The following is a 25,928-nucleotide window of genomic DNA, read 5'->3' as shown; positions in this document are numbered from 1 at the left end:
AACAAAGGAACAAGATAAACAAATAAAGAAACAAAAACTCATAGACACAGACAGTAGTTTAGTGGTTACCAGAGGGTAAGGGGGGATGAGGGTGGTAGATGAGGGTAATGGGGATCAAACACATGGTGATGGAAGGAGAACTGACGCTGGGTGGTGAGCACACAATGGGATACACTGCAGGTGATGTACTGCACAATTGTACACTTGAAACCTGTGTAATTTTACTAACCATTATCACCACAATAAATTTAATTTTTTAAAAGTGTATCGTATATTATGGTTTCTTTACTTTTACATCTTAGTTTTTAAACTCCTTTTAACTGTGTTTCAAAATAAAAACAAACTGCAACGAAGCAGATTTTTTTAATTCTTAAAAAAAGTATTCCTTGGCAAAAGCTATCGGAGCAAGACATGGGTCCTGGGAACACTTGTGTGGCCTGTCAGTGCCATCTGACATTCAGGGCACTCTAAGCTGGCCAGACACTGTGTGAACAGGCTGCAGGGGCCTCCTCTCTCTGTCAGAGAGATGTTCACCATGAAGAAGGTCATCTTTGGCATATAGGAAGGGGGGATAAAATATAAAATACAAAGATAGGAGAACACTCCTGTTGTTTCAAGATGGCCTCAAGGCACAAAGAAGTCAGTGGGCCAAGTGGAAGCTGCTCCCTCATCACATAGGCTCTGGCCTCACACACCACTGTCACACAAGGTTAATTACAGCTTCAGTAAGCTGGTCTAACTGCAGCTTCACAATGCAAACCTTGAAATAGATTGTATTTTCTTAAGATCATTGAAATGGGATCAGTTTGGTGCATTAAGAACTTTTTATTAGAAGTCTCATTAACCTGCTTTAACTTGGAAAGAGAAATAAGTACTAGATGCTTGCCCAGAGAAATGTCATGCTTACAGGTGTTTGATTTCTTTCTTTCTTTTTTAAATGCTTGAATTAACTTAACAAAATTAGTTTCCTTAGTTCTTAGTTATTTTCCTTAGTCCATTTTTCTCACTAGAATGTAGGCTTTTTAATAGCAGGAGACATTTCTGGCTAGTTCACTGCTGTTCTGTATCCCGAGGACATAACACAGTAGCTGTGCCAAATAAGTGTGCAACAAAAGTATTTACATATTTTTAGAAGAGAGGAAGGGAGGAAGGAAGATAATTTTCTTTGCAAATTAGTGTACAAATGGGCTATGTATATATTTCTTCTCTTAACTACAATGTCATCTATTCCCAATTATATTATGAAAATCAAAACATTTTATGATAGGGAGGGGGTTCACACAGTGTGAGGGACATAAATGATAAACATCTAAGTATTACTTTGTCTTGCGCACCTGAAACTAATAAAAAGTAAAAATAAAAAAATAAAATAAATTTAAAAAATAAAAAACATTTTGTGATACAATTTTAGGTGATCAACTAGATGCCTCCCCTTTCATTAGAACTGTGTATTCAAAAAGGAAAAGAAATTCTTTCCCTTTGATACAGGAAGATGTTTAATCTCAACTTCTAGCACAGTGCTTAGCAGCAGCAGCAAAAATAATTAAAATAGTTACCATCTATTAAATATCTGTTTTAATACACCATTCATTTAGCACCTACCAGGTATCAGGCACTTTAAGTGCATTATCCATAATCTTCACAATTCTGTGAAGCAGGAACTTTCATCCCATTTTATGGATAAGGACATTAAGGTTCAGAGAGGTTCAGGTATTTTCCTAAAGTCTCACATCCAGAAGCAGTAGATCTATCTGGGTTTCAAATTAAAACCTGCCTACTACCATGTTTCCCCGAAAATAAGACCTAGCCAGACAATCAACTCTAATACGTCTTTTGGAGCAAAAATCAATCTAAGACCTGCTCTTATTTTACTATAAGACCAGTCTATATTATATCATATCATATCATATCATATCATATCATATCATATCACATTACATTACATTATATTATATTATATTACTTTATTATATTATAATACCGGGTCTTATATTAATTTTTGCTCAAAAAGACTCATTAGAGCTGATTGTCTGGCTAGGTCTTATTTTGGGAGAAACACAGTACAACATTCTACATCATCTTAGTACACTGCCTTCTTAGGAACCATATAATAAATATTTATCCAGTTAATGATTCTTACAAGCATGTTTTTAAACCCTTTCAGCTGATACTAAATGTGATCATCTTGATGAAACATGTATTTTTAAAAATAGGTTCTATTTTTTCAAACATATCTGGAAAACAATGAACTTCTAATCCTCATTTTAAAAAATACATTACTGAATAATTGCTTTCTTCTCAATATTCTCATGTTGTAAGGCAATTTTTAAAATTTTTATATGGTATTTTAATGAAATATAGAAGGAAAGATGCGTTGTTTGTTTAACCTGTTTGTTAGAGTAAGGCCATATTCATCACGGCTGGGATAATCTGACCAAGTTGAACCTTTCATTCTTATCCTCCTCTCTCCAACTTCAGCCATTTATTCAAAATTAATGTTTATTTTTGTTTTTAAGTACTATGAACATTGGAAAGAGTGATTATAATTTTACTAAGGTATTACTTTAGTGAAGTACACCTTGACTAGATGAAACTGAACCTCACAACAAATTCATCATCAACTTGAATCAAGGCAAGGCCTCTTGTGCTTTATTGTAAAGACAGAAAACTAAAATCTCAGCATCACACATGGTCAGTTAGGGAAAGGGTCCAGATACTACCTCAGATTCTCTCAATATCCAACCAAAAATGTTGTAGCTAATCCCATGTTGCTAATTCCATTCTTAGTCATTCCATGGCTTCATAAAGAGTGTTAGCTGGACAGATTTGTGTATCAGTTAGTATACAACTCATTCCTCAGATCTTATCCAAAGCAGTTGTCCAGTGCAATAACATGCATTAACATACCCCCAAATGATATAAGCATTGACCTGATACTCAGAAAACTCCAGGATGCTTTGACCTTTATTTGATGACTTAAAATAACTGTCCTCATTTTCTGAACTGCAACATGCCAAGATGTTTTTCTTTTACCTTGTACATTTATAACATATTTTTTAAATAACCAAAATAATTACAATTAAATAAAAAAGTCAAAAACCCATTCACAGCATTCTTTACACTTAGAGAAGCATAAAATTATATATTATCTTTGGTATAATTTAGCATTGGAATTTAATACTGACAGAATTAGATCGATAATTTGGATCATGAGGCTAATGCCTGTTAACCTCAATTGTTAATGCCACAATTCACTTTACTGAATTGTGAACTGATTTATATATATATATAAATTTTGAAAGGACAAAAATACAGTGTGCCAAAAATAAAGTATACACATTTTAAGAAAGGAAAAAACTGTAATACAATATATACCTATTTTAAAATTATAATACAAATATATGTAATACAATACCTATATTAAAATTGTAATACAATATACCTATAACAAAAGATGAATACAAGTCACGTGTATATATGTTTTTGGCACCCCTGGTATATACGTAAAAAGCTAAGTAATACAGCATAAAAGGTTTCCATATTTCTGATGCCCCTCAAAGTAAAAGATGATGCAGAAAATCAGTGAGGCAAAGAAAGAATTCAGTTAATTAGAAAAACTGCTGTCTCCAATTTGAAAAACAAGGAGGGGGTGTGGATATTTGTTACTTCATTCCTTATTAGAAATTTTGGAGTTTTCCAACATTAAATTTTGAAAGGCCCTCTTCAGATATTTCTCAAGTTTCTAAAAATGCATAAAGCAGAAAAACTTATAAAATTAAAGTTTCCTTTTCAATCATTCAAATCTCATTTATCTCTAAGAAGATCACCAGGGCTGTCATGCTTGAACAGTTTGGCCTATGCTGTTTCACTTCTCAAAAGCCATCAGGTCTTTAATAAATGGATTCCAAACCACCAGCCTCACTTCTTAGGACAGCCCACCATGTACCTAACTTCCCATCATGAGTTTGTCCACAGCCTCATTCTCTTTCCACCAAATTCAGCTCAAATGCCACTTTCTTGATAAAGCATTCTCCAATTCACCCAATCAAAATTAAATAGTCCTTTCCACACACCACCAAAGCACATGACCACTTCTTAAGAACCTGTTTCCTTCTGCCTTGATTTATGCTTTTTTTCCCCTTTCTGAATTGTGAGTACCTTGACATCAAAGATTATTTTTATCTATTTAAATGTCCCACCCAGTACCCAGCATTATGATTACAATTTAAAAGCTAAAAAGGTCCTTAACTCTGCAATGAAAAAATTTGAAAAGCTATGAAAAGATTTAACACGGTTCAATTATTGTCAGACATTTTTTGAATTTATATTATATTTTATACTGAGATATAGAATATATAGAAACTATGCTTTGCGTCAACAAATTAAATCAACTTGTGTTTACTGAAGATTTATTATTATTGTATCTGTTCAGTATCAAATGCTACTAAGAAAAATACAAAAATACTGAAATAATTTCTGCATTCAAAGGATACTCAGCAAGGACCACATAAGAGGGTCAGATAAATACAACAGTCTCTCAGAAGAGGAAGAGAGATCTTATACTCAGAGTGGTCTTAGAAAACTTTACAGAAGAGTGAGGATTGATCTGGACCCTGGAGAAGTTGATTTCCTGACCACAGGAAATGCTATATTCAAGTAGAAAAAAGTATGCGAGCCAAGGTGTAGAGAAAAAAATACTCAAGAAAAATAAACAGATAATTTTTGCAAAACTAATGAAGAGACGAGACATTGGGTTGGACTAGAGTTCAGGGGTGTCCAAACTGCGGCCCGCGGGTCAACTGCGGGCCCACAATCCATTTTTAATTGGCTCACAGCAAATTCCAAAAATACATTTAGTTTACTTAAATAAACCAGGTGAGGCAATACGTACTTCACCTCGAGTGAGTAGCCCGGCTGTTTGTGTATTTTACCGCATATGGCCCTTGGTAAAAAACGTTGAAAAAAGTTTGGACACCCCTGGACCAGACTATAAAAACCTTTGCAGATAGAGTTAATCTTTGTTTATTATCTGAAAGCAAGATTTATAGGGAAGTAACTTACTTGGACATAAGACAAAACCTAGCCAAGGGCAGAAAGGACTCAAAACTTAAAAGATAAGAAGAGTTGGGGGGGGGGATGTCAAAGATTCTAACACCCTGACCTCATTTATTCTGGAATGGTTGAACAACTCAAGCAAGTGCCCCATCAGACCAACAAATTGTTCAATCTAACAAACGGGGAACATAAACATTTCTTTCACTCGTATCCAATGCCCAGAGCATAATATGCCCAAGAAAGGCTTGTGGAAGGAAGGAAAGAAATAAGAAAGGGAGGGAGGGGAGGAGGAAGGGTTCTGAAGAGCAGCAATTTAAAAGGCTATTTCTCAGAAAACTAGATACTGGGAAAAGACCCTAGAGTTCTGAAATAATAATGATTTATTTATTTATTACTATGTGCCAGGCACTGTTATAAACACTTTATATGTATTAATTCATTAAACCCACAAACTAAGAAGTAGGTACAATTACTGTAACAAATGTGTGGATTCAAAAAGTGAGGATGAGAGAGCCAGCAAGACATACACAGACAGTACAGACAGTAGACTCCAGACCCTACACTTACAACCTTAAAAAAGAGGTCATGGTTTTCCTCAGCCTTTTGAGAATATATCAAACCATGGCTTCCAAATGAGATGAGTCAGTTCTACTGCATCACCTAGTTGGAGGCCTGAATTCTGAATTGGTAATCTACATTATAAATCACCACACTACTATGTTATAGAGTGACACCAACAATGAGTTTCTGTCGCCTCATCTTTAAAACAAAAATAAGAGTAACATAATTTCCTCTGCCTAGTCTAGATGAACAGTGAGAATTAATCATATTTTAAAATATCAGCTGTGCCCTGTGTTTACATGTCACGATATTCTAATTACCAATTTAATACAGTAAGTCCTCACTTAACCTTGTCGATAGGTTCTGCAACTTCAAGCAAAATGATATATAACAAAGCCAATTTTACCAGAAGAATTGATATAAACAAGAGTTAAGTTTCCACAGCATCTCACAACATTGTAAGGAAATGTTGAATGAAACGATATTATCCGAGGACTTGCTGTATTATAAAATGTACTCATCGTTATAAAATGATTTCTAATCCAAGTGTGTCACTTACATGAGCACTGCATATAACAATACCTGTGTACCAAACTAATTGCACCAAAAGTAACCATGGCACATTTAATTACCAAATTAATCTGCTTAGGCTTGAAAAGGGGCAGTCCAAGAAGACATTAATCTGTATTTTAACATATAACCTCAAATAAGTGAAAGATACCAAGTGCCTTTTCACTCAAATACAAACATGTTTCCTGAATACAAATATTTGTCTACAAAGCCCACAAATTCTACCCAATCCATAATCCCAGTTTGGTAGCAAAGACATTGAATTTGTCTTGTTTCTTCACAAAAATAAAAGACAGTCAACCGAGTGGACTAAAAATAAATTGTTTCCTCTGATATAATGGAAATTGTTTTATAGTCATACAGTTTGTATCTGGCATTTCAAAAGATATTCAGAAGCTAATTTGTCATAATTACTGACAAAAGGCAAGCTTCAACCTGAAGCAGATACAAACTAATTCATTCAAAAGGGGAACCAGACCTTCTACACAAAATTCTTAACATAAACTGTGAAAAGATAGGACTTGATGGCGTGACACAATGCTTTCATTTAATAATGAAGGATAGTGTCTTGTAGAACATTCAAAGTGAAACAAATTGAAAGGTGAAACTGCAGCCTTACTTCTCTGTGCACAAATTAAATCTAGAGAATAAAGATAAATTCATCCATTTGGAAATCTGCAAGGACTCCTCTAAAAAGGGAAAAGTTATACATATCCATATTCTATGTGTATAAAAAAATAAAGTAATGTGTTCCAAAAAACTATATTATAACCTGACTATATTCCAAGATATGGGAATTGAAGCATATATAAAGAAAGTTATGGATTCCCTGCAGCAATAAAATCTATTTTGGAAAGGAAAATCTTCAGCTGTCATGGATAGAACCACAGGGTTGACAAAACACTGCCATCCAATATTTCAATTCCCTTGTCAATATAATCAAGTTATCATGTGTTCTCTACTTGAATACTTCTAGTGATGAGGAACTCACTGCTTCTGAGGCTCCCTGATGCATTTGGGGATAAACTATTTCTCTTTATCACCCACTTCCTGGCTCTAGTTTTATTGTGTTGTGATACACAGAATAAACCTAATTCTTTTACATGTAAGCCCTTCAGATGATTTCAAATAGTTATATTATTTCTGAATTCTCTCTGCACTAAATTTTCTTGATTCATTTACTCATTCCTTAATGGCGTATTCAAGCTTCTTCCTCTCTTCTTCAACCCCAGCTGCCTCCATGCCTGCCACCCCTAAATGCAGAACTCCAAGTATATAGCAAGACCAGAAGAGGGCTAATGAAAATCTCACATTCCTTACTCTAATTAGTTAAACATTTTGCAATCAGAGTCATGTATTAGTCAACTAATATACAAATACTGCAACTATAAAGTCCCTGTTACTAAAGCAACATATACCAGCATTGCTGTTACAACACAAAGTACTTTGATAATACCTTTCATGAAACTGCCTTTAGAGTCAGGTTATAAGTAAAGAAGAAAAGTAGACTCATTTCCTGATAGTCACACTCTTATTTTATTGTCTTATCTGTTATTTTATTATTATTTTTAAACAACAAAATTAATTTTGTGCTGTTAGTCAGCTACAGTATTTGACATATTCTGTTCCAGATAATTTCTGGTTCTTTTGAAAAACTAAATCTACCCTCAAAGCATGAAAATCTGTTACTACAGTCAAAACATTTGTTATAGGCCCTGAATAGAAGTCCAAAAGAGGAAGAGCAAAAACAGTTTGAATGATGGTCGTATTACTTGAATATATATAACATGGAGGGTATCAAAAAAATGTATACACATTTCAAGAAAGGAAAATAAACTATTAAAATTGCAATACTCAACATATACCTATAATAAAGGATGAATACAAGTCATGTGTATACATTTTTTGGCATATACCAGGGGATGCCAAAAAATGTATACAAGTGGACACTTCGGTCAACGTTGCTCAAGCAGTAGTTCACTGTAATCAGAAGTATCTGGACACCAATGGTAACCACTTTGAGCACCTCTTGTGATTGCAGAAGTCAAACGTAACTTGTATTCATCTTTCGTTATCGGTATATATTGAGTATTACAATTTTAATATAGTTTTTTTCCTTGCTTAAAATATGTATACATTTTTTGGCACCCTCTTTATATGTATATATATTTTTTTTCTGAAAGTAACTGATATCCAGTCATTGTGGTAAATATATTTTGATATGTTAAAAAACCTACATTAGTTTATGTGTATATATTATACTGAACATATGGCTGAAAGGGTAAGTAGGGATTTTCACAATGTCTTCCTATTCCACTTTGTACAATGTCGAATTAGACCTTTCCTCTTGTTGCAGAATCATTAGTTAAGTGTTTGTACATAATAACCTCATTTATAGGCTTGTCATACTGTACTGTGATTAATTTCTCTTCCCTATTAGAGTCTAAGCTCCTTGAGGGGAGAGGTGTTAGTTTTCATCTATACTTCACCAGTTCTTAGAACAGAATAATAATACTTGCTAATATTTTTAGTATTTGCAAAAATATCATCAAAAATTAGACCATTTCTCTGTTCTTTTTTTTTTTTTCCAGTGAGATGAAGAAAATCGGAGGAAAATAAATCCTAATATCCAGATTTTACCTGAAGGTGGGTTGCTGAAAAAACTCAGACCCAGTATACGCACAAATCTAATGGTAAATGAAATGCTGCACATAAATATAAATATACAAACTACATATCAATACAAATCAATTACCAATATTATTAAGAATACTCTTTCCAACCTCAACAGTTCAAAAAGTCAATTTTTTATGAAAGAAATGTTTATTATTCACATCATAAAACTAAAAAAGACTTTGCAGACTAACCCAATGGTGTCAAAGTCACAGAGTCTATTTATAGAATGTAACTTATAAGCAGTTTTACTATTAAAAGATTCATTGCATTTTTAAAATCATTATCATGAACAGAAATATATCTACATAAATTATATTATTTCTTTCAAACTATTGTTAACTAGAACATGCCTTTCAACAGATGCTGGAAAGAATTATACTGTGTTCAAGTAAGTATATAGCAAATCTTTAAGAACTCTTTCCATATAAAATGTTTTATATTCTTCATTATTTGTTATTTGAGTAATACTAGATCATGAATTATTCATAGTATCTAGCCAGATCTGTTACATCAGGTGTCAGATTAATCTAGGAGGTAGAAAGTGCTTAGTTTTACATGAAGTATTCATTAAACTTGGTGAACTCATTAAAGTATGTTAATTAGGTAATAGACAAAGGAACTTGGTATTTGGTAGAGATTGGGCACTGTTAATACCTTGCTTTGTGTTAATACCTTGGCTGCAGTTTTTTTCCCCCTTAATGAGCACAGGGAAAAGCTGATTATTCCAAATGCAGGGGGAAAAAAATCACATGTGTTACGTGTTGGAAAAATTGCCCCAGGTGACAAAAGGAAATACATACCAAAGGAACTGGCGCTCTAACAAAGAGTATCATTTCAAAGCTTCTAAAATTCTCTTTGGTACAATATTTGTCATGAGAAAACTACATGTTAATTTTGATATTCTCAAAAATATTTCATTGTTAGCAATTACTGTTTGATGAATACAGCTTTTTATCTCAATTCAGGTCTGCCTTTATCACAAGTAAATGATGCTTGTCCTTTTTTATTATTTTGATTTTTTTAAACATTGAAGTTTTAAATACCTGAGAGCATGCATGTTTATTTGCAGGTAAGGCCAAAAAAAAATCACAAATAGTGTCATTTAAGTAAAATAATGTCCTACCAAATGATAGCTTTTCAGAGGCTATATTAAGAGTTTTACACAGAAAGACTTGAATTTGAACAAAGAAAGTGTAAACATTTGGATGCTCATTACACACCAACACACAAACTATACTGAAAAGATGGTCGTTGGACTCTTTCTAGTTTTATCTAGCTACCTCAAATATAGCCACTTAAATTACACAAACAAATTTTCTATGGCTCAATATTATATGTGAAAAATCCTTAAATTTTATACTTAAATTGCGGTTTACTCATAAAAATAAATGTTCTTTTCCATCTGTCAAATACCTAAGAACTTGGCTCTTTTTTGAGAATTTAGTTGTCCAAAGTATCTACTACCATATATTCAGCCTTTTATTGAAATCCCCAGATCCAACATGAATGGTGAAACCAATATTCAAACATGCTTTCTTTTTCATAGGACTTCACCTACCTTGTTTTCTATTTCTTCTTTCTGTGAAAATCATTGCCACTTTACACAATGAATTTAACCACATAAACAAATAATTCAACCAGGATTAGAAGATAGATGTCATATTTAGTTAGTGATACAAAGCACCACAAGTGGCTGAGGTCAAAATACGACTTTATCCATGCCACAAGCCAGGCTAAAATATTACTCTACTTTTGTCATCATTATAATACATAGCCTCTCAGATAGTATGTGATCCTGAAAAGTAAAATAACATCTTTTGAAAAGTTAAAGTGTGTGATTATTTCATTTATCATTAATTGCAATGGGAAATGTGCTCATTCTATGAATTTATCACAGTAGCATTTATCAAAAGCTGCTACTATTTTTGGATTAAACCCGTTTTTCATAAGATGATTTCAGTTACGCTCCAATTCTGCTTACAGAAATACATCCTTCAGTTTTTGAAATAATCTGCATATTAAATGTCATACAATACTTTTCTAGGAATATATTTCAAATTTTCATTGTAGTATATTCATTAAAGTGAAATAAATGTCTAAACATTAAATAGAATTTTTTAGTGTTGTGCTGCTTCTTAGACTGTTTCTCAAAACTTCAAACACATGAAAACAAATGTGTACACAAAGAAATCCAGATGAACATGAACAGCAGGTCAGATAAAAGACTTAACTTTACCCATAAAAGCAACAGGGAACTATATAATTTTCTAATGTTATAGCAACTCATTCCCCTAAAAAAAAATTGAAAGACCAAATACGGAAAAAATCACCACTAAATTTAGACAATAACTGTTTCCCATTTATATTTTTATTATCTTTCTACATTATATTTTTAAAAGAGCAATATTATTTTCGAAAAGGCTGTTTTCAAATAGGAACTAAACATTTAAGTGATCTAATTTGGTCTAGCAATGGATATCTTAGCCTCTAAATATACTAACGGGAGTTGATTTACACGAAGGCACTGTAATGGAATATATAATGGCTATTTCATGCATCATTATCTCTGGTTACAAATTCTAAAAATGCTTTCCGATTGGTTCGTTCATTAGGTATGAAATGTCCAATTTTACCTTGCAGCAACATTCTACAATTTACACCAAAGTTTAAACACAAATGCTGTTCTGAATATTTGCTAGCCCAGGTAATGCTTAGGTATTATTTCAATAACTGCTCAAATGTTTTTATTTTAATAGACATATATCATTTATATCCCTCAACTAGTCTGTTCATATTACTTCTAACGTTTGTGACATGGTCATATTAGTAGACTGAATGTCTGTGTTCCCTCAAAATTCTATTGTTGAAACCTAATCCTCAGTGTGAGGGTAACTAAAGGTGGGGGCTTTGGAAGGTCATTAGGTGATGAAAGCAAAGCTATCATGAATGAGATTTAGTGTCCTTATAAAAGAGACTCCACAGACCTCCTTGCCTCCACTGCCAGGTGAGCACACAGCCAAAAGACAGCACTCTGAACCAGGAGGTGGGCTCTCACCAGGCTCTGAATCTGTCAATTCCTTGATCTTTGACTTCCCAGCCTCCAGAATTAAGAGAAATACATTTGTGTTGTTTTTAAGGCACCCCGTCTATGGTATTTTTGTTACAGCAGCCCAAAGGGACTAAGACAGTGACAGAGGCAGCCAAAACGCTCATGTATTTTATTAAGAAAACAGTGTTACATGCAAGATCAAAAAAGAAGAATCAGATTTAGAGTTCCAGAGCTTCTTGTTTCCAATTTTTCTATGTCTAATTAACCATAGCCACTACGAAAAATACTTCCTGAATGCAGCCTAACATTTCATTAGTGCAATAAAGCAAATCGAACTGAGAAATGACCCTCAAGATCATGTTCCTTTGCCTCAGAAAATTTCTTGGTAGGTTGAAAAGCAATGTTATAAGTATCTATTAATGAAAAATGTATACAATTAAGAAATATACAGCCTCCACAGTTCTACATATATATCAAGGTCTCTTACTAAACCAGCAGCCGTCAAAAAAATTTGTATTACAGTATAGCAATAATTTGACCAGATTATATTGTTTTATCAACATCTCTGGAAACAAACTGAAACAACAATGATATACAAATAAAACAACATTTTATTACTCCCGCAACTTTGTAATGCCCTGCAACAGAGATAATATGATCATATGTTCAAAGCGAGTTTCCTGCTTCTCCTTCCGTACTACTGCTTGCAGCCCACAGTTTCCAGGACTTCACTTCCTTGAACTAAATAGTCTCATAACTTACATTTTCCTCCCCTTTATATCTTTTCTCCACAAATAAGGATTAAGTCTAGATTCAAATATGTTCAAAGAAGTGTTAGATAATATTACATTCTCATGGGATGCAATAATCACAATATTATATCACAACTTAACACATGGCCTTTCAAAGGTAAAGCAAAAAGTTGAGAGCTATATGATTTCACTCACATGTGGGATATAAAACTGAAAGCAACAAATGAACAAGACTAACAAGCAACTGAAAACTCATAGACACATACAACAGTTTAGTGGTTACCAGAGGGAAAGGATGCGGGGGAGATAGAAGAGGGCAAGGGGGTCAAATATATGGTGACTGAGGAGATGTGACTTTGGGTAGTGAAGACACAATACAATATATAGATGATGTACTATAGAACTATACACTTAAAACCTATATAACTTTATTAACTAATGTCACCTCAAAAATTAAATTTTTAAAAATGAAAATAAAAGGTATAGCAAGAACCCAAAAAGAACAAAAATGGTGGGAAATAGGCATCTATCATAATCGCATAGAGAAAATGAAATACTAACACCAAGCCACAAAAAAAAAGAAGAAAAAAAAAGATGAGTGAGTACAAGCACAAAATGAGCCAAGATAAACTTATTCTTCACTTCAGTTTTAGGGGATATTTCATTAGTGGGTACTCCTATTTCTCTTAAAGTGGTTTACTAACTGGTTTTTTTTCCTCTGGAAAACTTAGTTCTAGAATTTTAAAAATTGTTTCAGTCGCTTCAGAAATGAAAGAGTATATAAATGATTAAAACAAACTGACTGTTATAAAGAAATTCCTAAAAGGCAAGTGAGGTATTATGAGTAACATGATATTGTATTCTTCATCTAATTTGCAACAGCAAAATATCAGATTAGCTACGGAGCCCCCACCAAGACACACAGCAGAGCAGAGGGAGCAACACACTACCACAACTACCAGATTCACACCTATCTTTCCTCTCAATTGGAAATTAAAGAGAAACATTATGTGAACCTAACAATTATCCTTATAAACTAGGCTTTCATTAATATCCACTTCAAAACACAATAGATACTTCCAAGAAGCTTTATTCAAGACACACACAGATAAATAATGGTTTGTCAGTTTAGGGACCAATAGGTAATTGTTACTGAGCCCATGTTCACTGGTTCAATTCCTGGGTAAAGAAACTGGAATATGGATGTACTAAGGCCTAAAACTAATTTTAAAATATGCACATTGTTTTGAAAGATCCCACTGTGGCCGAGGCTACAATATACTGTTTCGATTTTAACTATACAGGCCTTCACCTAATTAGCAAATCATACAGAAATCTGATTAACTATGGGTCGAGAGGTCCATGGTAAACAATGCAGGGAGACAACAAGGGGATTTGGAAGAAAAGAAAAGTAGTAGGTTTTTATCACTACTCTTATTGTTGTATTATGTTTGTGATACAGCCTACCTATTTTGACAGGGTAGAATAATTTCCAGTGAACTGAGATTACTGACAGATAATGTTTAAAAAAAAACTGCATCTCCTTAGAAAGTTCTTTTAACTACAATTATAATAAATTATAATTATAATATAATTATAATAAATTACAATTTTAAGGAGGCTAGAGAGCCACCCTGTATTTGCTTCCTTGAAACAATGAATAAAGAGGTTATTTTAGTTAGAGGTTTTAAAAAATGAAAACTTGCAGGAAAACAGACACATAGACCAATGGAATAGAATTGAGAACCCAGAAATAAAATGACATATATATGGACAGATAATTTTTGACAAAGAAGCTAAAAACATACAATGGAGGAAAGACAGCCTGTTCAATAAATGGTGCTGGCAGAATTGGATAGCCATGTGCAAAAGAATGAAACTGGACTGCAATCTCTCACATGTACCAAAATAAATTCAAAATGGATCAAAGACTTAAGCATAAGACCTGACACAATAAATTGCACAGAAGAAAACATAGGTACTAAACTTATGGACCTTGGGTTCAAAGAGCATTTTATGAATTTGACTCCAAAGGCAATGGAAGTAAAAGCTAAAATAAACAAATGGGACTATATGAAACTTAAAAGCTTCTGCACAGCAAAAGAAACCATTGACAAAATAAAGAGGCAACCAACTGAATGGGAGAAGATTTTTGCAAACAGTGCCTCCGATAAGGGGCTAATATTCAAAATATACAAGGAACTCATGAAACTCAACAACAAAAAAATACAAATAACCCCACTGAAAAATGGACAGAGGACCTGAAGAGACATTTCTCCAAAGAGGACACACAAATGGCAAATAGACATATGAAAAAATGCTAACATCACTAATCATCAGAGAAATGCAAATAAAAACCACAATGAGATATCACCTCACCCCAGTCAGAATGGCTATCATCAACAAGACAAATAGTAACAAGTGTTGGAGAGGCTGTGGAGAAAAAGGAACCCTCATACACTGTTGGTGGGAATGCAGACTGGTGCAGCCGCTATGGAAGGCAGTGTGGAGGTTCCTCAAAAAATTACAAATAGAATTACCATATGACCCGGCATACTCTCCTGGGTATCCACCCAAAAAATCTGAAAACATTTATCCATAAAGACACGTGTGCTCCAATGTTCATTGCAGCTTGGTTTACGGTGTCCAAGACATGGAAACAACGAATGTCCTTCAATAGATGAATGGATAAAGAAGTTGTGGTATATATACACAATGGAATACTATTCGGTGGTAAGAAAAGAGGATATAGGAACATTTGTGACAATATGGATGGATCTTGAGAGTATAATGCTAAGCGAAATAAGTCAGACAGAAAAAGCAGGCAACCATATGATTTCACTGACATGTGGTATGTAAACCAAAAACAACGAAAGAACAAGACAAACAAATGAGAAACAAAAACTCATAGACACAGACAATAGTTTAGTGGTTACCAGAGGGTATGGGGGGTGGGGGGTGGGAGATGAGGGTAAGGGGGATCAAATATATGGTGATGGAAGGAGAACTGAATCTGAGTGGTGAACACACAATGGGATTTATAGATGATGTAATACAGAATTGTACACCTGAAATCTATGTAATTTCACTAACAATTGTCACCCAAATAAATTTTTAAAAATTAATAAAAATTTAAGAAAATGAAAACTTAAGCAATGTTTCTTACAGTGGCAAAAACTATCGCTAAAACAGTTTAGACATAATCTACCCAGAGATAAGGAAAGAGCTTAGATCATCTCTTAGAGTCTCATTAGCAAGTATCTATGACATCAAAAAGTATGTACCACTTATCTCATATTAGGTCACAGCATTGGGAAGAAATTCAAGACTCCATAGAATCAGAATATTATTCACTTTTAAAATAATTAATGAGTAGACTATCTCCATAAAGCATATTTCTTAAGATTACTTTTTTACTTTTCAAAAGTAACAGATAGGAGGTTCTTATTTAGCTTATGAATATTGAAAGTTTAAATAAAATTCTGTTGCCTAAAGTAAAGTATCGTAGTATACTGAAATATTCATTTATAGTGAAAAAAACATAATTTGTTGCTGAAAGCTTACATTTCAACACTTCTACTGCCTACTCAGTTTTAGACAAATCATGTTAACTACGTAGTTTGAGTAATTCAATCTGAAAAGTGGAAATGAAACCAGCATATAGAAAGACTAAAAATATTAATGAATTCTTCAGAGCTCCACAAACAAATAATGCTAAAAGGCATATTTCAGAGGCGTTCTATGAAAATATCTCAGAATGTTTCATAAAGCATTTTCAAACAGAAGTATCCAGACTGTCTTGAATACATTTGCTCTGAATCTAGTCAGAAGAAAGACTTCTACCTATTCTGTTTTATTAACATTATCATTAAAAATTATTATTTGCCTTTCTATGATTATACTAGAAGAGAAATTAATTAAAACATCCTAATGAGAAGCAATAAGAAAATCATACAATACAAAGACAACATGTGATCTGGGGTGTTCCTGAAATCTTATTCAGAGATTTGTCCAAATTTAAATCAATAGAAATGGGTATTGAAGTATTTAATAAATACACAATGTACTTCTGTCTTTTACTTTCATCCAAGAGGATTGTACCAGTTCTGACAATTAAGTTCACAAACTTGCTGCAATGATGTTGCTAATCCTTTTTGATATCAGAGGGATTATTCCTTATAAATTTTTACCAACTGGACAAACAATTAACCAACTGGAATATTTGGAAATGCTGAAAAGGCTGTGTGAAAAAGTTGGACGACCAGAACTTTTCAACAACAATCCATGGCTCTTGCATCACTACAATGCACCAGCTCCCACGGCACTGTCTGTGAGGGAGGTTTTAGCCAGTAAACAAATCACTGTATTGGAACACCCTCCCTACTTGCCTGATCTGGCCCCCAATGACTTCTTTGTTTACCCAAAAATAAAGAAAATATTGAAAGGAAGACATTTTGATGACATTCAGGACATCAAGGGTAATACGACAACAGCTCTGAAGGCTATTCCAGAAAAAGAGTTCCAAAATTGCTTTGAAAGGTGGACTAGGCACTGACATTGGTACATAGCTTCCCAAGGGAAGTACTTCAAAGGTGACTATAGTGATATTCAGCAATGAGGTATATAGCACTTTTTCTATGAGTTCGCAAACATAATTGTCCGGCCTCATATACTGCTTTTGACCAAATATGGTAAAAGTCCTGACAAGAATAATACTCTCGCATACTTCCACTAGTTCTTCCTAAAAATTAGTCAATACAGAATTACATTTTTCAATTTTGGATATCCATACCTAAGCAGATGGAACATTCCACACGATAAAATGCTCAGAACAAAGTCAGGAGAAGTAAGGATAACAGTAAATAATTTAGTTGCATCAAAATGCTATTTTGCCATGCAATTTCAAGTTTTTTAAAGCTTTATTGATATGTAATTCACATACCATACAATCCACCCATTTAAATTGTACAATCCAATAATCTTTAGTATGTTCACAGAGTTGTATAACTACCATCACAATTAATTTCAAAACATTTCCCCCAAAAAAGAAACCCTGTGCCCCTCAGCAGTCACTTTCCTTCCCCTGCTAACCCTCCTCCCCTCACCAGCCCTAGGCAACCACTATTTTCTGTCTCTATGGATTTGCCTAATATGGACATCTCATATAAGTGGAATCATACAATATGTGTGTTTTGCGTCTAATTTCTTTCAATTAGCATAGTGTTTTAAGGCTCATTCATGTTGTAACACACATCAGTACTTAATTCCTCTTTATTGCCACATAATATTCCATTATATGGATATATTACATTTTACTTCAGCTGACAGACTTCCTGTGTATTATGAATAATGTTACCATAATCATTCTTGAACAAGTTTTTCTGTGGATGTACGTTTTCCTCTAAATTCCATTTTTGAATACTCATTTTAAAAAGATATACAAAGATATTTTCTTAAACACAGAGTAAAAACATTTTATAAGTACCCAATACCTTTTCTTACTGGCTGTGATCATCAATAAAATATAACTAAGCTCACCATACCATATGCACTCCAGCTCTCCTTCTATTTTGCTGATTGACTTCAGTTGAAATTCCTATCCTTTAAAATGATCATCTGATTTAAGTTTCAAAAGATGCAAGACCAGGAATGTTTCAAGACCTCTTACCTCCTGCACTCTACCAAGTGAACCAAAAAGGCTAGAACCTATTAAAGAGCAAGGTAAACACTACCATTTGTTTTATTCTAAATATTTTTATTCATCTGCATTTTTCCTTAAATTGATTTCTTTTTTTTTTTTTCTGGGTCGAGGCTCTATGTGGAATCTAAAAGATGATAGAGTTAGTCTGAACATTCTAATGCAAAAGTTTCATGCATTCACAAAGAAGAACTTCTCAAGTTTTTGGTCACAGAGTTCTTGTTTGTTAACATTATTAACAATGAGAGACACAAAACCATACCAATACTATGGTAAGAATTGTAAGATGACCCCCATCTTTGTGTAATTCCGTCCCCTTTAGTATGGGCAGGACCTATAACTGCTCCTAACCAGATACGTGAAGGGCTATAACTCCCATTATTATGTTACATTATGTGGCAAAGGTGGAGGGATTGTGTTACATGTAATTAAGGTCCCTAATTAATTATAAGTTCACCAAAAGAGAGATTATTCTGGGAAGGCCTGACCTAACCTAGTGAACCATTTAAACGAGTATCTAGAGATGAGGGACTTGCAGCAGCAACATTACAAAGATGGCCAGCTTCTTCTCAAGTGTTTATTAAAGACATTGTTTGCATGTGCACGTGTGAGGACAAAATCCAACAGCAGATGAATAAATAAACGCTTGGATTTCTCAATAACTACCTATTGTGTAGCAGAGACGTTAACCACTCTTTAGAATCAGGCTGAAGGGACTATCAAGCACAGAAGCTTCATTCACCTTATTGGACCCTTCTAATATAGTGAATATTTATTGAAAAACTGCCATGATTTGTCCATGATGGAGAATATAAAGTGAGCAAGATGGGTTCCCATCTCATCCTTCAAGCAGCTTAACATTTATTGGCAGAATCAGACATATACAGATAACTATAGTACATGGCATATAAACTACAAGAACATAAAAACAAAGTACCTCATAGTACAAATGAGGTAGGTATAAATAGTGAGCAAAGAAATGGAACCACAAAAATCGACCATGGAGCAGATTTCCAATGTCACTGTGTAAAAGAAGGGGTTCACATTTATCACCTACCGTGTACCAGGTGCCCCACTAAATTCTTCACGTACAGTGTCATATTTAATTCTCACAATCCTAGAAGGTGCAGTACCTTATTTATATCTTTATTGTATAAATAAAAATATTTCTAATCAGAGAGATTAAGTAACAAGACAGACCGAAAGGGAGAGGGGAGTGATAGGACTTACACTTAGATCGCTAAGATTCTATAAATACTGCTTTTCATAAGTATTTAATGAGATGAAACTTTACGTTTTATATATCTCTCAAAGCATTTTCAAAAATATTTCAGCTTATATTAAAACAACCCTTAAAATAGTAGTATAGTTACTATTATTATTTCTGCTTTATAGCTATAGAAAATACTACCATTCAGAGGTTGACTTGTCACTTCATTGGTGAATAAGAATTAGACCCTGGGTTCGAATGCCTGGTCTCCTACCTTTTCAACAACACTCTTCCCCACAACACTTCAAAGAGAAGCCAAGGGCCGAGTTTTGGAAGGGGGTAGAAAAAAGAAAACACATCTGTAGTTCTGACCGTGGCTTTCCTTTAACAGTGATGAAACCCCACTTTCTATAATCAAGCATCGAGCTAATCCATAAGTCACAAATTCTCTGTATTCACTGTCCATGCTATCCTTTCTTTTTTTATACTCCTGAAAAAGTAGATGCAGTTTGCAGAAACAGCGGCCCTGTAGGCTCTACTGGCATATTCCTTTGCCTTTGTTATCCCTTATTCCTCTCCAGCCTTCTTCAAAAACATCACACAAATCTGATGCCCCCGTTTCTCTAATCTTCTTGCTTTTTGATATACTTTTGCTAATTATTGTACTATCCACAGCTGTTTACAAACATTTCTCATCCCTCTTTGCTACATATTTTCCTCTAACTCCTCCTTCAGACCTCTAACACTCTTGTCCCTTTTCCCCTATAGAGATTCAGATTGTTCCATCATAGTAGTGCCTGGTTCTGAAAGCCCTCCTCAGAGCTATAGAAATCACATTATCCATATAATATAGGATTAAAATGTTTTTAACAAAATGTGATATATAGATGTATTACAGAATTGTACACTTGAAACCTATGTAACTTTACTAACGATTGTCACCCCAATAAACTTTAATTAAAAAATTAATAAAATTTTAAAAAATGTTTTTAATTCAATATTTTTTCTGAACAAAAAAAGGCAAATGTTTTGTTATTTTTTAAAAATGGATTTGAGAGTGTCTAAATTTCAAATATTTCCTTCATGCCTAAATATGTACCAACTAAGCTTTTATCAAATTACTGTCACTTGCTAGTGTTTTCTTTTTATGCCCTTCTTGGTTCCCCATTGGTCCCCATTGTAAGTACATAATATACAGAGGTACTATAACCAGGGGAACTTGACTGATACTGAAACCCCTTCCTACACAAAATATTTCTCACTTACTTGCCTCTGCCCTGCATGACCATCAGTAGAATCACTTCTGCTAATGAAGACAAGTGTAATCACATAAAACCCTGTTGAAATCTAAATTTACGGTAACAATGTAACCCAGGAGAGGCAACAAAGCAGCACATCATGGGCAATAAATGGTGAAATTATATTTCAAGATACGCTCCGTCTAAAAGCTAATGAATAGGATTCCCTCACACATCCATGTAAGGAAATATTTCTGTCACTCTTACTTATTGCACCTATACCTATAAATATTATAAAGTAAATTATAAAGTTATTTGTTAAAATTTTTAAAAACAAGTTCATTACTAAATACATCTTTTTATCGTAGTCTGTCGTGACTGACATTTTAGTTACGAGGCACATGGATGATTATAATGTCAAATCGAAGATGTAAAATCAAATTTTACACCTTGGATAAGAACTACACTCTTCAATCTTATTAAACCTAATTCGTATAATGCTGTTTCTGACGCTTAATATTACTTCATCTTTTAAAAGTTTGGGAGCAAAGGAGATTTCAAATCTACCTCAAATTTTTAGACGGGAGTTATAAATTTCATTTCTATCAGAATAGCATGGTCATTTATATACTCAGTAATGCTTTGCCTTAAAAGTTAACGATTTACCATAAATATAGATTTCTGTAAAGCTTTAAATTTACATGTACTCATCCATTCAGACATTCTGAGCGAGAATAGAAACTTCATTTGAACAAACAAACAAGCAAAAAATAGCCATAGGGATTTGTTTTTAATTTTTAATATAGAATAAAATTTTGATTCTATGTCCATGTTTTCCTGCAAAGAACCACCTAATGATATATTTTAATTGCAATGCAAACAGGCATTGAAGAGGGACATGTACTTCTGTAATGGTGGACTAGGTAATGCAGACCAACCCTCCCACAAATAACTCTAAAATCCCTTATATGAACCTTTTAAAAAATCGAGGTGAACTATACCTAACATCTTTCTAAAAGCATAGAAGAGCCAACGAAACAGTAAGGAATTATTGGGCAAAAACAGACTGAAAACCAAACAGGTGAGTGCAGATTAGAGGCCACTTGCTGTTCTGAGCTGATTTGATCCAGTTGAGAGACTGAACTACACTTCTGACAGCCTCTTGGAATTAGAGAGCACAATTTGGAGAACTTGTACTTGTGACTTAAGATGTGAAAGCCTGTAACCTAGATGTAAGGAAAAACTGGCAGTAAAACAGCCTTCACATTGACTTCAGTCATGCACTGAATTATCTGAATGTCACAGAATATCTCACACATTGAATTCGAATTAATATGACCCAGATTTGCTGGTTTTCTGGATACCTGGCAGTAGCAGAGGAAAAATGCCATCTCAGAGGATTATAATATCATTCTAGACCTTAAATTATTTCAAAGGATAATTTTATAAACCCAAACTTCAGCACACAATCAAACCTAACCAGAGAAAAGAGCTATAATAACATGAATAAGAACCACCATAAATAATAGACAACAGAAACAGACCCACCAGTTTCCCATAGAAAAGAATTATCAGAGACAATGTAGTCTTTTGTTTTGTTTTCAATTGCACTTACTACGGTTATGGCAATAAAAATCAAACAAATTTTTCAGCAAGAAACTAAAACTATAAGAAGGAACATTGCATATTTATGAAAGCATCAACTAGATTCTGGAACTAAATATAGAACCAAAACCTATCACGACTGAGCTAAGATCTCAGTGGATGAGGGGTAAAAGAAATTATCAAGGGGGGGAAAAAAAACAAGATAAGGAGGAAACCTATAGAAAATACAGAAGAATAAGATATCAAAGATATAATGAGATGGTCCAATTTAAATGGAATTGGAATTCCAGAACGACAGGAGACAAAAAAATAAAAGAGGCAATATATTTGAAAATATAATGGCTAAGAATTTCCCAAAACTAATGAAAGCATCAAGTCACAGAATGAAGAGGCCCAAACAGACTTTGAACAAGAATAAAAGGCCAAACAACAAAGAACCTTACATCCTTGCAGACATTGCAAAAGAATCTGTAAAATATGCTGAGACCAGAAAAATAAAAGAAAAAAATCAACAATACTAAGAGCTGATTTTTCAAAAAGATAAACAAAATTTGACAAACCTTTAGCTAGAGTAACAAGAAAGAGAGAAGACTCAAATAAAATCAGAAATGAATGCACACACATTACAACTAATATTACATAAATACGTAGGATCATAAAAGACGATTCTAAACAATTATATGCCCACAAATTAGATAACCTAGAAGGAATGTAAATATACGCTGAGGAGAGTGAATAGCTCTTCAATTTACAAGTCAGTTAAATCTACAAAAAACACATTGCTTGTAGGGAAAGAAAAAATATATAAGAAATTATGGCATGAGTTTACCGTAAATAGAAAAAAGCCATGTTATTAACAAGTAAAATACACTGTAATTTACTGTCATTGCCCTGAGGGTTGCATCTTGGTCCCATCTCCACATCATTTCCTGTTTTACTTTTTTAAGATAGCTCTTTAATTTTGTAGAAAGATCTTATTTTCATCCCATGTTAATAATCTCCAAATAATAGAAACCACTTTAACAAATCTATCAAATCTACCATAAATGCCTATCTTTATATCATACAAAATAAAAAGTTGGTTGTTATAATGTTCCCAGTCATGAGCATTTGCCCCAAAGTAAAGAAAAAAAAAACTCCTATGGAATTTTCATTTTTATTCTTTTTGCTTTTTAAACCGTTTTATTTCCGATGTTTATTAAACATCTTTCCATGCAAGTTGATGAAACTTCCGTGCTGACAGAAAAAGTTATAGATTAAGTCAAAACAAAATCTCCAATGAGAAAAATGACAGAACACCAAAGGTTCACAGTAATAAGTACATCAAGAAAATGCAATGAGGGAAGCAGGAGGTTTATGATTATTAACCTTAGCATTCAGGGCATAAGGCAAAACTCATCGTGATGGTCATGGTGTGGGGGATCGCCTGTAAGGATGAGCAGACTGACCTCAACTGAAGCTCTCTAATTTTCCTCCTTAGCTCTCTCATCTCCTCCATGAACCGTTCCATATCATCTGCATCTCCATCAATCACGCCAATGTTATTGACAAGCCTGTTGGGTATATACTCTCTAAACTCCCGGGCAGGTGGAGCCCAATCCCCTCTAATATTTCCTCCAGGCTCCTGGCCTTCACCACCTCCCAAAGGGCAGGCATCTTCATTCTGCACTGGAGCCTGCAGCCCTCCTTTGATTTCCTGGGGGACATTTTCCATGTTTAGGTGGTTTTTTTTTTTCCTGCTTCTTCCTGCAGGATCAGAAGCAGTGTTCCTCTCTTAGCCTTGAAATCTGCTGCACCAACGGACCTGCTATGGATCAAGGTCAGCTTCTACTTCCTCCTCCTCAGGGCTACAGGCTCGCAGGTTTTCAAGGCGATGGTGAGCCAGTGCACAGCCACGAAGACTCTCAGATGGCAACTGGGAGGAGAGACTAATCCACGCGTTAGTTCTAGGTCTCATAAGGACTGCGTCACTGTTTTCATTGATTCCTTATAGGTGTTCATAGTGAGCTAAGTAGATCAAATACAAGGAATATGCTAAAAATAACTCTGCTCAACTAATAGCTTAACTCTAAAACAAAACTGTATCAATAGACTATGAATCACTTTCATTTTTATAAATTTTATATGGTGCAGTAGAAAAGGAAGGAATTCACATTTGTGGTTCTATTTTTCTGTGCCAAGCTTAAGGCTAGATGTTTCTAACATATTATCTAGTTAATACCTACAAAACCATGCACACCAGGTATTAGATCTCTATTTTTCAGATAGATAAACTGAGATTCAGAGTAAGCTAGTTGACACTAAGATGCCCTTTGTCTTTCCATTAAGTACCCATATAGATTAATTAATAGCAAATAACAAAAAACATATTATTCAAAAGGGAATATCATTTACTCTATAATGCTGCAAATTTTATTATTGCTATTATTATAATGGCTTGCTATACTTATTAGAAAACAGTTTAATGATGACAGATCTACTGTTTGAAGTAGGAAGAGAAATCATCAAATCTCCTAAATATTATCTGAAAGGTTGTCTCTTAAAACCCAGCAAATCTTAGTACATCGGACCACATAGCATATATTCATGTTCAGGACCCAGTTTCAAGCCCATAACATTCTCAAACATATGTTATTCAATTACTCTTATTTTATACATATTGTTGGGATGTAATTTCAAAGGTTAGAGATTTTCAAAAAATTCTGAAAAAATAATTTTTAAGTAATGGTCACTTTTGTTTTACTATTTTTTACACATCCTCATTTATTTAAAACCAAATAATTGTGCGGTTGATAAGCAACATTGTTTCCTATGTTTCATCTTGTTTGTGAATATTTTAATTTAATTTACCAACCTTTACATATAGTGGACAAGTCATTCACCATTTGGCACTCTGTCACTAAAATATAATTAGACTGTAATAAGTTAAAATAACTTTATAAAGAGATTTGCCAAATGTAAAACCATCCTGAAAAATTAAATGTCCAATATATCACTGTGAGTCCTAAGTATTTCAAAGCAAAATGTCAATGTTAGGAAAATAAGTATATTTGTATATGCTATTACTTTTGAGCTTTTTTTAAATCAATGACATATATATATTTTTTTCCCTTTAATTACACATGATCCCTCAAAACAATAACAAAAAATTATCAGGAGACAATTTGAAAGTTCCCAATGGCCAAAGCTGGAACAATTTGAGCAGACAAAATACAAAACATATTATTGGATTATAACCTAATGTATAAAATAAAAGTGCATGAGTCTATATTGATATAATTAAATGATTGGGTAAATAGCTGCATCTGAGAGAAGGAATAAATCTTTCTTACAGAAGCATTTCAGATCATGTGTGTAGATACTTCCTTCCAAGAGATGGATTTTCCTCACTCCTTGAATATGGACTGAACTTGATGACTTGCTTCCAAAGAATAGAGAATAGAAGATCAAATACTGTAGTAACTTCACAGGGGAGAAACCTGGCAGACATGACTTTTTTCAAGTGATCGAGGTT

The 25,928-nt window shown here is 33.7% G+C and overlaps 2 protein-coding genes across 8 annotated transcripts in view; both read right to left on the bottom strand.

The window, feature by feature from the left end:
- The window catches only part of SLC4A10 (solute carrier family 4 member 10), a 264,790-nt gene that overhangs the window by 218,284 nt on the left and 20,578 nt on the right, over positions 1-25,928 (bottom strand). The gene's annotated exons all lie outside the window — the stretch shown is intronic.
- BEX5 (brain expressed X-linked 5) lies at positions 23,791-24,128 on the bottom strand (the record flags this gene model as incomplete). The annotated part of the gene is given in 2 exon segments (XM_081051735.1): positions 23,791-23,861; positions 23,864-24,128. Coding segments are annotated over 2 exon segments (336 nt in total).

This window comes from Rhinolophus hipposideros (assembly GCF_964194185.1).
Source record: "Rhinolophus hipposideros genome assembly, chromosome: 6".
Classification (NCBI taxonomy): domain Eukaryota; kingdom Metazoa; phylum Chordata; class Mammalia; order Chiroptera; family Rhinolophidae; genus Rhinolophus; species Rhinolophus hipposideros.
This window is presented reverse-complemented; position numbering and strand designations above follow the sequence as displayed.